This window comes from Phytophthora sojae (genome assembly GCF_000149755.1).
Source record: "Phytophthora sojae unplaced genomic scaffold PHYSOscaffold_13, whole genome shotgun sequence".
Taxonomy (NCBI): domain Eukaryota; phylum Oomycota; class Peronosporomycetes; order Peronosporales; family Peronosporaceae; genus Phytophthora; species Phytophthora sojae.
This window is the reverse complement of record NW_009258127.1, coordinates 751,702-767,177: the sequence shown is the minus strand read 5'-3', so window position 1 is coordinate 767,177 and position 15,476 is coordinate 751,702. Positions and strand designations below refer to the sequence as shown.

General features: G+C 58.4%; 8 protein-coding genes across 8 annotated transcripts; 7 read left to right on the top strand and 1 right to left on the bottom strand.

Moving 5' to 3' along the window:
* Positions 1-385: 385 nt before the first annotated feature.
* PHYSODRAFT_306976 (hypothetical protein) lies at positions 386-1,102 on the top strand (the record flags this gene model as incomplete). Its single annotated transcript, XM_009539325.1, has 1 exon — positions 386-1,102. The coding sequence occupies one exon, from the start codon at positions 386-388 to the stop codon at positions 1,100-1,102; it is 717 nt and encodes a 238-aa protein (XP_009537620.1).
* A 271-nt stretch (positions 1,103-1,373) lies between these two features.
* Positions 1,374-2,141, bottom strand: PHYSODRAFT_341032 (hypothetical protein; the record flags this gene model as incomplete). Its single annotated transcript, XM_009539324.1, has 1 exon — positions 1,374-2,141. One exon carries the CDS (start codon positions 2,139-2,141, stop codon positions 1,374-1,376), a length of 768 nt encoding a protein of 255 aa, XP_009537619.1.
* Positions 2,142-4,464: 2,323 nt separating this feature from the next.
* On the top strand, positions 4,465-4,928 carry PHYSODRAFT_382077 (hypothetical protein; the record flags this gene model as incomplete). The annotated part of the gene is made up of 2 exons (XM_009539323.1): positions 4,465-4,551; positions 4,635-4,928. Coding segments are annotated over 2 exons (381 nt in total), but the record flags the coding sequence as incomplete, so codon positions are not given.
* Positions 4,929-5,210: 282 nt separating this feature from the next.
* Positions 5,211-5,951, top strand: PHYSODRAFT_258325 (hypothetical protein; the record flags this gene model as incomplete). Its single annotated transcript, XM_009539322.1, has 1 exon — positions 5,211-5,951. One exon carries the CDS (start codon positions 5,211-5,213, stop codon positions 5,949-5,951), a length of 741 nt encoding a protein of 246 aa, XP_009537617.1.
* A 692-nt stretch (positions 5,952-6,643) lies between these two features.
* PHYSODRAFT_565758 (hypothetical protein) lies at positions 6,644-7,458 on the top strand (the record flags this gene model as incomplete). The annotated part of the gene is made up of 1 exon (XM_009539321.1): positions 6,644-7,458. Exon 1 carries the CDS (start codon positions 6,694-6,696, stop codon positions 7,456-7,458), a length of 765 nt encoding a protein of 254 aa, XP_009537616.1. The 5' UTR covers positions 6,644-6,693.
* A 1,990-nt stretch (positions 7,459-9,448) lies between these two features.
* Positions 9,449-11,644, top strand: PHYSODRAFT_565755 (hypothetical protein). Its single transcript, XM_009539320.1, has 3 exons — positions 9,449-10,111; positions 10,290-10,502; positions 10,641-11,644. Exons 1-3 carry the CDS (start codon positions 9,542-9,544, stop codon positions 11,388-11,390), a joined length of 1,533 nt encoding a protein of 510 aa, XP_009537615.1. The 5' UTR covers positions 9,449-9,541; the 3' UTR covers positions 11,391-11,644.
* A 40-nt stretch (positions 11,645-11,684) lies between these two features.
* Positions 11,685-12,545, top strand: PHYSODRAFT_530148 (hypothetical protein; the record flags this gene model as incomplete). Its single annotated transcript, XM_009539319.1, has 2 exons — positions 11,685-12,229; positions 12,320-12,545. 2 exons carry the CDS (start codon positions 11,685-11,687, stop codon positions 12,543-12,545), a joined length of 771 nt encoding a protein of 256 aa, XP_009537614.1.
* A 1,868-nt stretch (positions 12,546-14,413) lies between these two features.
* On the top strand, positions 14,414-14,974 carry PHYSODRAFT_530712 (hypothetical protein; the record flags this gene model as incomplete). Its single annotated transcript, XM_009539318.1, has 2 exons — positions 14,414-14,458; positions 14,534-14,974. 2 exons carry the CDS (start codon positions 14,414-14,416, stop codon positions 14,972-14,974), a joined length of 486 nt encoding a protein of 161 aa, XP_009537613.1.
* Between the last annotated feature and the right edge of the window lie 502 nt (positions 14,975-15,476).

Genomic DNA, 15,476 nt, shown 5'->3' with positions numbered 1-15,476 from the left:
GGCGCTGTGGCAATTTGTTCTGTACGTTGCATCGACCGGGGATCTGTTTACCAGAAGTGTGGCAGCATACGACAAGGCGTGTAGGTCCGTCACCACACAAGACCCGCCCCCTGTTCTTTAGTCGACATCCGGTTGACGCCATTTGGCTCGAACAGCGCTGCGCCAAGTAGCTTGCAGTTCACGAGTTCGGTACGTTCACCCTTTGGCTTGCCATCGTGTCGCTCACCCTTTACCATGTTTCGCCTTCCACCACCAGCATGCGCACCGTATCCTCTTTAGTGTAGGTGCGGTCAACAACCACCAAATTTACTGGAAGTTCATTACTCAATTTGCCTCGGCAAGAGCACACTCGACTCACCACCTCATCGCATCTATTTCGACCGCAATGTTCTCGTGGAAAGCCCTCTCGCTGGTTGTCGCCGTGGCCGTGGCCATGAACGGGGTGACGGGCCTCGAGCAGGGCAACCCTACCAACCACACTCCGACGACAGTCTCAAGTGGCAAGTCTCCGACGCCCGCGCCGACAACGTCGACCGGCGGCGATTACTCGGACGACAGCACAGGATCTTCGGCCACCGGTTCCTCGGCTATTGACCAGACCGGTTCGGCTGCGACGCCGGCACCGACCACGTCAAGCGGTGACGATTACTCGGACGAGAGCACAGGGTCCTCCGTCGCAGGGTCCTCCGCTACTGACGAGTCTCCGACACCGGCACCGACAACGTCGACCAGTGACGACGCCAGCACCGACTCGTCCCCGACTCCGGCGCCGACTACGACAAGCGGCAGTGATTCGGAAGAAGTACCGACACCGATGCCGACCGTGTCGAAAGACAGCCCAAAGCAGCTTCCCAGCGGGTCTGGAAGCCACCCGACGGGACTCGACCTGGACGGTGCCAAGAAGGGCAAGGGCGGTGACTACGGGTCAAGCGACTCTGGCAGCACCTTGGATAGCCCGAACCAGTCCGACAGTCCCGACCAGAACGACAGCCCCGAGCAGTCCGACAGCCCTGTGCAGGACGCCGGCAGCAAGGTGGTCGGTGTCTCTGCCTCTGGACCGAGTGGTGGCAAGGGCTGCAAGCGTCGCAGGCTTCGTAACTAGATAGCTGCGCGTAAAGCGCGGGTTGTGTTGCCTAGCTAGCCATGGCTGCTGATGTATAGTAAATGTTTGTCCGTATGCAGCCTAAAAATCGTTGCGCATTCCTCCTTCCGTTATAGCTAATTTAATGGTGCTTGTTGACGAACTATCGCGTCACCTCTGTCTGTACAGTCTGGTGTTTTATGATCTCACTAAGGGAAATTCGCTTCGCTGGATCAACTTGGAGCATTCGAGAGATGAGGTCGATCACACCTCCCGATAGTTTGCAGTCGATCTACCACGACGTGAAGACGTCCTCAACCCCGCACTGCTCGAGCGCTACGAACGCCTTGTTTTCCCGCGACGCGATCGAGACCAGAGGCGACCCCGTCAGCATGATGAACCACATGATACCGAGTGACCAGATATCGGCTACCACTGGGTCGTACTGCTCCCCTTCGACCACCTCCGGGGCCATGTAGTAGTCCTTCCCCACACGACCTCTACAGCGAGCGTTAACACTCACAGATAGCCCGATGTCGGAGATTTTGCACACTCCATTGTGCATCGGCACGTTCTCGAGCGACAGATCGCGGTGTGCGATACCGAGCTGGTGATTCAGGAAGTCCACGCCAGCGAAGATCTGCTTCATGATGCGGATGGACGTGTGCTCGTCTACGGAGCCGCCTTGAGCTGGAGAGGTGGTGTAGGTGTACAGATCTCCGTCGGCGCAGTACTCGCTTACCATGTAGACACACTCGTGCTCTTGGAAGTGGAAGTAGGACGCGACGACGTTGGGGTGACCTCCGCTCTTCGCCAGCAGTTCAGCGACTCGGCGTTCTTGGTGCGGATCGTCAATAGTGCGATGAACGCCAAACCTATGCTGGGCGTCGCGCGCGCATGGCAGTGACATGCATTTGACGGCGACGATGCATCGCCGGCCAGGAGGGAGAAGTGGGACGTGCGCTTGGTGCTGGTTGGACTGCCGGAGCTCGCACTCCATGACTTCGCCGTAGAGCGCGTTGCCTATTTTCCGTCGGAAGCGGAGTTGCGAGGTGGACATGTTGCTCGTTGGAGTTGAGATGATATCGGGCGGCGGTGGTGGTGGCTCGAAGCGGAGGATTTGGTTGTGAACGAGCAAGACAGTCGAGTAGTAGACGCCCGGGCAGCTCTTGTAGGCGGCGTGAAAAAATCTTCCACCTGAAACCTTCACGAAACCGTTTTACAAACTTTCCTGCGTCCATGCGAGGCGCCCTTAGACAGCACTCCTCCACACGGAGCGCTTGGTCTCGAGATACTATCGGACAGCACCTTGCCGCTGTTCTTCGCGGAACTGAAGGGCAAGAGTCTTGTGTGTTTTTGGACCTCTGTTTCGGTAGCTTCCCAACTTAGCAAGCTACACTGGCTAGGGCACTGTAGCGATGCCTTCAAACCCTGTTTCTTCTGCGGCTGCAAAAACACGATCGGGAGTCCTGGCTCAGGACCACCACCCTTGGTTAAATGCTGTTTGCGGCCAGTCGCAGCCTGGATCCGGCTGACGCCGGGTTAACCGAGTCGATCGAGCCTTGCTCCTCTCAGAGGTGTTGGCTTCTGTCTAAGGTGCTCTCTTTGCTCAGCCAGCGTCCGAGACTCCGACAAACTAACCATTGCGTAGCATTCAGCACTATCCGTGCGCGTCCTGTGCAGGCATTGGGAACCGGTCATCGTCGAGTTACATGTACCAGACTCGAGACCGGCCTGTTCTGTTGCGATTGACTGCAGCTCGTTCTGAAGGAAAGCCCGTGACGTTGCTGCTGTAGTCGGCTTGGGCACAAAAGCGTGTTTCCACCAACTCACCTGTGGTCGAGAGCGTGTTTCCACCGTGGTTGAGAACGGTAAGAATGAGTACCCTTCGGGGCGCTCCGAGCCGTTTCTCGGTTGCGGCACTACAAGTCAGTGCGTACACACACCTACCCAGCCTTAAATCGAGAGCTGTAACCAAGTTGAAGTCATCGTAAACTCCATGTTTTAACAAAACAAACACGTATTTCCTAAGTTGACAAAGCTGAGCTTCAGGCGTGGCAACTATCGCGCCGACGCCGGAAAACCAACACAAAATTGCACCTGGGCATTTCGCTTGAGATTTGCAACGATTGAAGTTGAAGGCGATCGCCCTATCAGAGCTCGGCACCAATTTATATTCTGTCGCAGTCACTGCGCTAGAAGATTAGCAATGTAAATTGTACTAGAGTCCGCGACAAAGTGAAGCAGTGAAACCGCCGGGAGGCACTCGGCCCAAGCAGCAGCTCGTATCGATCCAGTGCTTGCCTTGCCAGCCACGTGTTTGTTCGCTCAGCACCGTCAACGAGCAGGTCGTTGGCTCAAAGAGTTTACGCAGACCGCGGGCTACATCTCAGCTGGCGAGATTCTCGTGCTGAGCCGACTCACCAGCTCGCACCCAACAGTTACTACAGCACTGTACTTCAGCACATAGACATCGTGGCAGGGCAGACAAATGGTATCCAAGCAGCCCAGAAACCCCAGGTGCATGCCTTCCAGCGCACGACATCGCCGCCCGAGCAACTCGCTCGGAGCTACTTGCGTGCTGAAAGCTGCTACTGCTAGTAGTAGCCTACTACACGGCGGCCTGCTGGAGACGTAAAACTGCGCCAATAAGGTAACAGTACGGCTCTGGTCTCGTTCGGCGGGTTCGCCTCCGGCGGGGAAGGTCGCTGACCTGAGCTGAGGCATAGCCCACGCACACAGAGCCCCACGTAACGTGCCGAGAAGCAGTTCCGAGCACGGCGACCGTGGCAACGGCCGCAGCATCGTGTGTGTCCTTGCGTTGGCGTAGAAAGAAACAGCCGCATTCGAGCGAGAGCCTGGCGATGCTGCATACCAGTGGCCATGCTGCGTGGACGTAGGTGAGCTAATGACCTGGTGTTTACTCTGAGCGGCACGTAGAGTTTGTGAGCGCGAGGTTTGATCCAGCCGCACGCTCAGCCGAACGCAGCGCAGGCCCTGCAGATTTTGAGCGCCTGAAGGGGACGCAGCGCGTGCGTTTACACGCCCGTCGGGCGGGCCTCCAACGGCAGAAGATTTTTCACCACCCGATCCACGCCGCTTCTGAACCGCTGAGTCTCAACGATGCTGTCGCTCAGCTGTCCACCCAGCGGACGCACAACCAGCAGGCAGTTCATTCCCCAACGAGACGCAGCGCGCGAAGGCCGACCATGAACATCCACCAGCACCTCGCCGGGGAACTCGACTTGGGCTCGACACTCACCGACACTGAAGACACAATGCGAGTGACGACGAAACCCCCTAGCAGCCCGAATAAGTGGGGGCTTCCCTTTATCCTCAACACAGCTGCGCTTTCTTCAGAGCCGACACAAAAGAGTCCGGTCCAGGACGAGAAGAAGTGGCGCCGCATGTGCAAGGTGGCGGGCTGCACCAAGTACATCGTCCAGATGGGTCGGTGCTGTCGTCACGGGGTACGGCTACACACCCTCCATACATATCTCATTATAGCTGAGCTGCGTATTCACTTGCGTCGGTTCTTGTGTCTGCGATCCAGGGCGGCAAGAAGTGCTTGGTGGACGGGTGCTTCACGGGCGCCAAGCACCGCGGCTTGTGCTGGAAACACGGCAGCTGTACGGAGTGCACGGTCGATGGCTGCAACAAGAAGGCGAAGGCGCGCGGCCTGTGCTGGTCTCACGGCGGCGGCACCCAGTGTCAGCACCCGGGGTGCACCAAAGTCACCATCTGCAAAGGCTTCTGTTGGGCGCACGGCGGCGGCAAGCGCTGCCTGGTCTCCGACTGCATCAAACCTGCGTTCGAGCGCACGCACAACTTCTGCCAGATGCACTACAAGCAGCTACCCCGGGACTCTCGCGCTATCGTGCCTCCTTGGGCCCGGTACAGGCCAGTCAGGAGATCGATGGAGTACACATCTAGTGCTGCTGCAGAACTTCTGCAGTGAATAAGTAAAAATAAATGATTCAAGGCCTGTCATTGGTCGGTTACCAGATGGAATCTGCTTTCCCGCGAAAAACAATTTGGCGGCAAAAAAGTTGATTGGCGGCTAGAGGCGCACCGCATTTCGAATTTGCCTGAGTTGCAGGAAGTAGCTTCCTACCCGTCGGACGCCGCGATGCGTGAGATTCAATGGCTGAAGCGCATTATGAGTGAGCTGGGGGACGACCGCGAGTCAACGAAGGAGTGCGTTGCTGGCAACCAACATGAGGCCGCGCACTCGGCAGTGGACGAGGACGACAGCGAACTCGTGCTTTTGCTACGTGCAAAGGCGGATCCGACAGGCTGCGCCCGCGGTGTTCAGGCAGCGGAGCCTGAGGAGGACGAGGGAGACTACGAGCTGGACCAGTTGCTGCAACGAGCTCTGATGCTACTGCGGCAACGAGACGAGCAGGGATCAAAGGTGACTAAAGCTGAGGCGACATCAGAGCAGGACGATGACGACGACGAGCTTGACCGGCTGCTGAGGCGAGCGATGCTGCTCTTCGTGGAGCGCCGCAGATTGAGCGTGCCATATAGTGCAGTAACTGGTGCCGTGGAGGCTTCAGCGAAAGTGGCTAGTACGCCAGGGTCGCCGTCCATGACTGACGGTGAAGACGATGGAGAAGACGATGAAGAAGATGATGAGCTTGAAGCGCTGCTGCGACGGGAAATGGGATTATTGGGCCGTCGGTCGCGAGTGCTTGCTAGCAACCAGGAACCCGACGGAGAACTTGACGCCTCCACTCCATTGGCCAAAGCTGCGACTCCGATGGACTGGAGGAAGGTGTTGTGTTTGCAGCAACTGGACAAGCTCCAGCGAAAGCAGACGAAAAAGAATGTGTCGGCTCATAAGCGGCAACGTGATGAAAAGCAGTAGGGTTTGGGTGAGAGGAAAACAAAGCGTGCGCGCTGCCTGCACGAGCTTCAGCAGGTCGCCGACATCGTCGACGTTCACGCGAAAACTGTGCCTAGTTCTGTTTCACCAAAGGCCCACATCATCGAAAAAGTTGCAGCAACGACGGCCGCAGAACGCACCACAGAGGCCGATGCCTTGATGGAGACTGCCGCAGTCAAGCAGCAGCCCCAAGAACCAGCCAGTGTTGATCCGGTGTCAAGCTTGAGCTTGAGCGCTGAACGTCCGTGTCTAGTGGACGCAGTTCAACAAACTTTGAGAGACGAAGCACACGACAAGGAGTTGCTCACACTACGGGCAAGCAACGCGAAGCTCTCGGAGGAGATCGCAGCGTTGAAGCAGTAGCTCGAGGACAGGGCCAGCGACGCGCGGATGGTTTTGTTGCTGCAGGAACAGGTACAGCGTCTGCAGCAACGAGAACTCGAGCTCATGCGAGCGCTGGTACGTGCGTGAAGACCGTGTTGCAGTAGCATTCAACCCACACCAACAAACCATTGCTTTGCCTGCTCATTGTGGACAGGCTCGATGCAGCGGCGGTAACGCGTCAAGTTGAAGCTGCCTTCAACACCCCACGAACTATCATATTGTATTCTGTCCAATAGGTTTAATCTAAAATTCGACAATTATTTTTGGCGCGCTACTTTTAGCGCCGTTTTGTTTTTGCTGGTTGTCGGGATCCATCACTTCACTTGACTATAGACAAACTATGGAGGTCGCCACCGCAGCAACGGCAGTAGCACCGCCACCGGCGCCTGTGGCCGTCACGACGGAGGCCGCGCCCGCGCCCGCGTCCACATCCGCGCGCTCGCCGCACAAGCAAAAGAAGCACAGGAGCAAGCACAGGAAGGACGGCAATGGCGCGCAGCAGCAGCAGGGGACGCACAAGCCCAAGCGGCGCCGCAACAACCTCAAGCAGCCGCTGACCAAGGACATGCCGCGCGTGCTGTCGGAGATGCTGAAGGAGCCCAAGGTGGCGCTGCTGCACCGCGTGGTGAAGCACGTGGGGCCCAAGGTGTCGTGGCAGCTGCTGCGCGAGACGCTGCGGCTCGAGAAGGACGGCGGCCAGCAGGTGAACGCGCTGGCCAGCGGCAAGCCCGAGCTCTTCTTCGTGGTGGACGAGGTCTCGCACGAGTACAAGCCGAGACGCCGCACGTCCGGCGGCGTCTTCTTCACGCTGCTCAAGGAGAAGGTGTCGAAGGAAGTCTACCGCACCATCTACGAGGTGGAGGACCGCAAGAAGAAGGACGCCAAGAAGAAGGCGCGCAACCGCCAGCGCCAGCGCATGGAGAACACGCTGGCCAAGCTGGGCTTCGACGACTTGTCACTCGCGCCCGAGGGAGATGACGCCGCGGCGGCGAGCAGCGAGGAGGCCAGCGCGCCGGTCGCACCCGTCCAAGCGGCGGCGCCCTGTGGTGCTCCTGCTGATGCAGTTGAGGACGGCGAGGTGGCGGAGGACATGCAGATCAGCTGAGCAGCGGACGGGCGATGGATTTATTGCGAAGACTCGCTGCCTACCTGCGGCAACACTAGGTATAGCGACGACTAAGGATAAGACATAAGAGGATTTGTCGCTTTCTGGTCCGCCGTTCCACTCAGCGGCGCTGAGCTGAGTCAGCGCATCGGTCGGTGTCGAACTGGAGCGGGTGACAGAGGCGACGTCGGCGCGGCCGACTCGGGCTTGAAGCTCACGGCGCATCCCTCGCTTCAGCCCTGAAGCCAAGCGGCCTCGCACTCATCCTGCGTTGGCGTGACGTGCTGCAACGGCAGCACCAGTCAGTTCTACAGTTCTAGCGCCATGCCCAGTGCAACGACTACGGTCGTAATGGACGAACGCGGTCTGAGACCGATTAATGGGGCTCCATGTTGCAGCGACGCGAGACCGGCTGGACTGTTAAACGTCAGCCATTCGTGCAATGTGGTGTTACGAGACCGCCGGAACGCGAGCTGTAGCTTTCAAGCTCCATGTACTGTAGCAATACATGCACACGCAGGCTACTTGCAGCTTGCTAACGACGAGAGGCGTATGGAATGGATGCTGAGACTGCAAGACGAGCGTCATATTGATGTGCTAAGTGCGACTAAGTGCGATTGTTAAGTGCGCTGTAATCACTAGACCAAATTTGAAAACCCGACGTCATTGAAGTCAAAGCACGCGAAGAAGCTCGGATTAGTACGCGAAAACGTACGAGCGTCGTCACTCCGTGGTGGACACTTCAACGAGCGCCAGCAATCCCGCGCCGAGTTTGCGCCGTGCGGCAAACGCGGATGACCAGCGCCCGAGCGTTGCTAACGACGAGGTGGCGGCGGCACGGGCCAGATAGTGAGGCAGGGAAGGCCAGGTAGCAGTGTCGCCATTAGCAAGACCAATGTGATCGCCTCACCGCAGCTAGCAGCCCGCACACGCATTAGATAGAATATCAGAGCCCGTGGCTGGCTGCAACACCAGAATGCTCTCTATCTGCTATGGCGACGGAGGAAGCGGCACCACGCAGCTCTACCCTCTTGCTTTGCTAGTTTGTTTAACAGAGCGCAGCGGCCATGCCATCTACGATTCGAGCGGTGCATGTCCGCGCGTGCGAACGCCGTTCGCAGGCAAAACGAGTGATGCAGGTTGAGTAGAGCGCTCAAAGAAATCATGCGTTAATCGTCTGCTGACAGGAGTCGCGCGGCGCGGCGCGAAACGCAAGGTATTTTAACAACCCTTCATGTTGAAGTCGCTCGTGAGCCAACGCAGGCGGGCGGCAGGAATCTGCTGTTGCCGCGGCGGCTGCCGTTGCGGCGTTCCCTAGGCCGAGCAGAGCAAGCCCTGCTGCTCTTTCGCGGAGGCGCTGGTGGTGGCGTGAACAGTGGCCAGCCACGTGGTGGCCTTCGTGGCTGGTTGTGCCGCGGCTGCTGAAATCGAATTGGCGTCGTAAAGATACGCGCGACCTTTGGTTGAATTTCAATTGACACCTCGCGCGCTCTTGGTTTTTGGATGCCTTGTACCGATATGATAGCTGTATTTAGACGTTGGCGCGTCACGACCGACCCTTTTCTACCCAATCGCTGGACGCCAAGCAGACTGCAAGCGACATGCCCAAAGCGGTACGCTGTACCAAAAGCCTCACCGTCGAAACGGGGCCGGCGCTGCCGTACCGGCACACCCTGCCCAAAGCAGCCGAGTGCCGCCAGGTGGCAATCGTGCTGATACAGGGCTCCAGTATGGGCTCAGAGCCGCCGGCTGCCTCCCCGCACGTGCTTCCTTCCCCGTTTTGCGAGCGTCCAGCAGAGCCCCTAATGTGGAGGTTGAACTTGCGCGAAGTAACCAGTCGCAGGAAAAGAAGAACGGGAAGCATACTGGAAGCAAGTGAGCCCCTCTCGCCCAGCCGGTAAAATAAAGTGACTTGGCCCCAGTATGGCCCCACTGACCCCCCGCATGCCCAACCCCGCCCCGCCCTCAGTATCGTTTTCGCTCGCTGCCCGTCGAGCTGTCCTCGGCCAGGAGCTAAAAAGCCCCAGCCAGCGCCGTCTGATTTGCCGGCCGTAAAGAAGGAAAGAACGAATACCTAAGCAGGATGCTGGACTTGATGCACGCGCTGCACCAGGCGCCGACCGCCGCGGACGCCGAGCTGAGCGGCCTTATGCTGAGCGACGAGGAGCTGGGCGAGCTACGCCTGGAGCAGCTGGAGCAGGACGCCGGCAACGCCGTCATGGCCATCATGCTGCCGGGCACGCTGTCGGAGGAGGAGCAGGAGGCCAACCAGCAGCAGGAGGAGCTGGACTCGCTCTGGAGCGCCGCGCTGGGCGAGTCCGCGGCCCAGAGCCCGCACGAGCAGGACCAGGACGACGACCTCGTGAGCGGCGAGCTGTCCGAGAGCGGGCCCGACGAGGTCATGACCATGATGATGGAGCACGCGCCTGAGGCCGCCGCGCACGCCGACGCGCTGTTCCCGTCCTCGGCCGTGGCCCCGCTGCCGCCGCTCGGTCTGCGCGGCGCGCTGGTACCGCCCCCCGGTCCGGAGAAGAAGAGGCGCGGCCGCAAGCCGTCCCCCAAGGCCAAGGAGAAGAAGCCCAAGCGCCCGCCGCCGTCCGAGGCCAAGGCCAGGCTACGCAGCTACGAGCGCCGCAGCCGCCACAAGAGAGAGGTGAGTGGCCATTTCGGAGCCGTAACGGCCGGTGTCGGTGCCGATGTGCCGGTGTCATGTCGGCGGCTGAGTCAGCATGGTTTAACTCGTTCGTTGAGGACTGACGTGTTCTTTTTTGCGGTGGTGTGTGTGTCTGTGCCTGCTGTGGCTGTCTCTTGGCCTGTTTGACATTGCGTAGCACACGATGATGACCATGAAGGAGACCGTGGCAGCAATGGAGGTCCGCATCCGCGAGCTGTGCGAGGGCGCCAAGAGCGAGAGCCCTATGCGCCAGAAGATCTCGGAGCTCACCATGGAGGCGCAGCATCTGACCAACCACAACTACAACTTGCGCAAGGCGCTGGACGACCACCGCTTCTTCCACTCGATGCTGCAGCTCGAGTACGACCACGTACGTTTCATGTCCTCCCCCGCCTCCTTCTCTCGCCGAGGAAGGAGGACGGGCTCCTATTCTTTCAGCCTCTTCCTTTCCTGCAAATCCGGAGAAGCAACTCCTGACTCGTGTATTGATTGTTCTCTATCTAAACAGAGGGAGACGACGTCCGACTCGGTCGCGGAGGAGCTGTTCGACCTGCAGACGCCGCGCTCGTGGCGCCCCATGGAGGAGGCCATGTGCCTGCGCATCATGCGCGACTCGTTCCTCGAGATCGAGGCCTTCTCCAACAGCGAGGACTTCGTCTCGAGCGGCCTGGAGATCTGCGGCTGGCGCGAGAAGCGCAAGCTCGTGGGCAACAACGTCAACTTCATGTTCCACAAGACGTTCGCCAAGGACTGCAGCGAGGACCTGGCGGCGCGCAGCTGGGAGATGCGCGCGGTGCAGGACCAGGTGACGCGCTACTTCGGCCACAGCCTCGAGGTCAAGGTCGAGGTGCTGCAGCGCTTCGAGAACGACGTGGTGGTGGTGCGCCGCAAGATCAAGCACACGATCGACGGGTGGGTGCACCACACCATCTACCTGCTGTTCCGGACCAAGACGCCAGACGGACACCTCGTGTGCATCCGGGATATGAACCCCGAGGACGCGGACGACCTGCACCTCATGATGGGCGGCGCGACCACGGCGCCGTCGCAGTGCGTGATCTGGTCCAAGGCCTTCATCTGGTGGAAGTTCACGACGCTGCCGGAGGTGGAGGGCCAGCCGATCCGCGGCTTCGAGGTCGAGTACGGCGGCTCCCTGGGCTCGGCCAATTCATCGGACGCCGCCTTCTGGATGCGCGAGGTGCTGGTACTAGCGCTGAGGTGGGAGAACCTGGTTGTCGGGCCGCTGATCACTCTGTAAAAGCCAGCGGTAGGAGTGGGTGGGACGGGTGGGTGCAGATGAGGGTGACGTGAGGGCAACGAGGACTCTTCGTCGCAGACTCGCGCCAACTGTACGGTGGAGCGTGATCTGCCGACCGACTGGTCCCAAGCCTGAACGGATGCCGTTGCTTTTGGAGCCCGTTGCCACCCGGTATTTTATGAGTCTGTAGCTAGCTGTGTGTGAGACGGAGGAGGAAGGCGTTTGGTATTAATTAGGAGGCGTGTTGTACATTGGGAAAAGCGCCGTGTTCGATCGATCTGCCAGTTGGCTGCAATGGAGGTGCTGTCTACCCTGCAGAAGCCTCGCTGGACGGCGCGCGACTCGGTCTGTCTCGGGCTCGCGGTGTTCGTGCTGCTCAACGTGCTCATGTGTCTGTGGGTGGCTGCGACTTCCATGTCAACCGCGCGGCGTCAAGCCGACGCCGTCTTCTTCGCAGTGAGGAACGCGTCGACAATCGAGTTCAACCTGTCGCTGCTGCAGACGAACATGAGCTCTGCTGGCCCACTGCATGCACTCAACGTGACGGGCCGACTGCGGCCTCGTCTCTCGGAGTGCTCGCGCAGGCTCCATTTCGACGGACGCATGGTGGTGGCGTCCTCGAACCAGACCGAGGAGTATGTGCTGACGAACCATCGAGGGTACCGCCGGCCGCTTGGCAACAGCGGCGCGAATGCAACGTGCCTGACGACGCAGGACCTTCCGCCGCTGCACACGCTGGCGGACGCAGTGCACAGCGCGTTCCGGCCGCAGGTCTACACGGCGTTCAAGGTCAGCTGCAAGCCGCTGCAGTTCGAGTTCGACGGCCTGCCCTTCGTGGCGTGCGCCGAGGACTGGCTTCGAGCGAGGCTGCGCGCGCAGAACGACATCCTAGTATCAAGCAGCGCAGCAAGCGACAACGGCAGCGGCAGTGGTGACAGCCAGTGGCTTGTGGTTCGTGGCAAGCAGGCTGCGCTGCAGCTCAACGTGCTGTCCAGCACCACTACGGAGGCGGATCCACCGTTTGAAGGGCTGGCTCACTGCGAGTATCTTGAAGCGCCCATGACCTCAGGTGAGCTGTGCGCGGTGCAGCCGATGCGATGCCCCGGTCCACACATCGATGCTTGCAAGAAGCGCATGAAGCGAGAGGAGTCATGAGAGATGAGAGAGAGATGAGAGATGACACGCCGGACAAGGGCAAGTGACGTAGTATTTAGGATAAGGAAGCTTTCTCCCAACTTGGCATTCCTTGCGCTTCTCTGTCATTGCATCTATCCAATCAGGACAAGTTCTTCAATGAATTTAGCCAATCACGATCGATTCGTGTGTATCCCAACATTTTCCCAATTATTTTGGGAATTTACAGTCTTGCTAGAATAATGTCCAATACAAAAGTTTAGTGTAATTGTTGCATTATTCATGTGACTCGTCTGCTTTCTCTCCTCTCCCATTTGAAAAGATGCAGCGGGCACCGAGAGGGCTTGACATCCCGCAAGGGACAGCAGGGCAGGAGGCAGTGGCGATGAAGTGCTTCAGCGAATTCTTAGCTCTTGCTAACATGAATGAGGAGTCAATTGCTAGTATTGTCTATTCCTGATGCTCTACCAAGTCAAAACTTTTACTCTTTGCTAACCGCCTTCTCCATTTTCTTGCAAACTAAGCCAAGTGCTCGAGGAGGCCGTCATGCTAAGGCTACTGCTGTGGGCTAAATGTTCCAAGTTATGAACCTGCTCCGAGAGCGGTACCCTCTGTACTTGTCAGACAGCAAGCGAATTGCGAAAATACGCGACAAAATGGGTTCAACTATTGAGGAGCGAAATTTGCTAGCTGGCGTGCAGACTGATGAAGTCCCAGGCTGCACGCTCAGCGACTTGCGTGTTCTGGTGCAGGAAACTGCGATTAAGGGGGTTGGATCAGGTTATAAGAGTTTGCATGACGCTGCTGTACCAACGTTAATGTGGCACACGTTTGGTCGAGCGATCGATACCTGTTTTGCTAGGAAGAGCCATCTATCTATGGCGGCATCGGGGGAGCTCTTTCTGCATCTAGCTCGAATCAAGACTTCGGTGGTTCAAGGCATCTCAATTTACAAGGCCGCGACTCACTGGGAGCAGTGTATGCTGCACGGCCTCGGAATGCTGCTCGTCGGAGCGTCGTAGCCTTTCAGCTATGTGTTCCCGCTAGTGCCGCACGCGGCGGCATCGGATTTGCCAGGGGAGAAGACCTACAGCCAAGACGAAGCTATACTCTACTGGGAGAACCTTGAAGAGAAAGCTGAACCAAGGAACGAGCCACCAACAAAGCGCGTGAGAGGAAGGCCCAACGTGTCCAAGTATATTAAGGACGTCATCACCATGGTCTGCGAGCACCAAGCCCAGGCCTCTGCCCCGCTGCCCCCGACGCTCACCGCAGGGCTGAGCAGCCACTCCTTGCGCCGCGGCTCCGCAGCGTATGCAAACGCCTCACCGTAGCTTGCGATCCAGTGGATCTCGACCCGGGGAGTTTGGCTGCTGGACTCGCTCACGAAGGCATTCGCGTACGTGGGTACCACGACACGCGAGGACCAGAGTGTCGGCAAAGTCCTCGCTGGATACCGAGACCCGCACCTGCCATGCGTCACACCCACGATAGCCACCTTGAGCGAGCTTCTTCCTGCGCTCGAGTACGCCCAGCTGCTAACCCTGCGCGGCCAGCTCTTCAAGAACGCGAGCGGCTTCACGGACACCACGCTCAACGTTGACGCCTTAGTCCTGGATGCGGCGCTCGCGTCCCTGCTCATCCATCTTGACGACGTCGCGACGGCAGTCCAGCAGGAGCAGGCTGTCACAGGCTTCACATCGCATTACCTGTACCGCTTCCACGAAGCTCTGGACACAACCAACGTAGCGCTGGGAGCTCGGCTCTCGCTGGACACGTGCATTGGTTGGGGTCGGCAGCTTCGCACGGCTTGGCAAACGGAGAACTTCGGACAGCTGGGTGAACGCATCAATGGAAACACGACCATACTTGCCGCAGCCGTCACCCAGATGCTATCGTCCATCGCAGCAATGCAGCGCACACTTCAGAAGCTCGTCGCGGTCCACGAGAGCAAGTCCACCAGCGCTGACGGTCCTGCTCCTTGTCGCTGTGCTGGCCAGGCCCCGCAGGCGAGCACTGACACCGTCGTTGAAGCGCACTCTCTTGCTGGCTGCTTCTACAACTGGTACACACTCGAGCTGTGGCACACTGCAACCCAAAAGAAACAACAGTTTGTTCGCGCTGACCTCAAGGCAGGCGTCAACATCATGATCATAGCAGCAGAGCGAGAGGTAGACGTACCAACGGCGCCACTGGACCGGGACGGCGTCGCGTATCGGCTGTGGAAGCAGCGTGTCTGGACACTAGCGGAAGACTTGGACAAGAAGGTCAACACTGCGCTTGGGAGTATCGACGGTAAAGGCCGATCCAAAACCGCGGGGTCGCTACGGAAGCGCTGGAGAAAGCTGCGCGTTGACCACCGCTCTGCGTACGACGCGCTCTGCTCAGCATTTATCACCCGCAAAGCGAACGGTGGCATCGTCGACCGCTGCACACCAGCTAGTCACTAATGGAAGCAAAAAGACTTGGAGTCGTAGGATCACGCAGCTTGTATTAACGCTTAATACATTCCTATTCATACAACATGGATAATCGAATTCAAGGCGCAAATGCACCCGTCATCGCCATCCCACAACTTAAGCACAGCGCATGGATTCCCGTCAGTCCCGATACAAAGTCATACACAATAGAAAAACGCTCACATACCGTCAGCGAGCGCGTGCTTGGCCGACAGCTACCAAAACCGGCAGCATAACACCCGCCCTGCCGGGTTTTGTAGCTGCTTTCGACGGGTCCTTGCGTGGGGCGCGCCTGGGGGCACTCAGATCTGGGGTGGTCGGCGGGGAAGCGTGAACATTCTGTATGTTATTAAAGATATATTGTGAAATATGTTGAAGATATCAGAAAAGAAAATGCTGGCATTAGTAACAAAAAATAACGAATATGAATCGTTATCACCGTAAATCCAAGGGTTTCTATGTTAAAATGTATTGCATAGAGTGAAACGGCCCC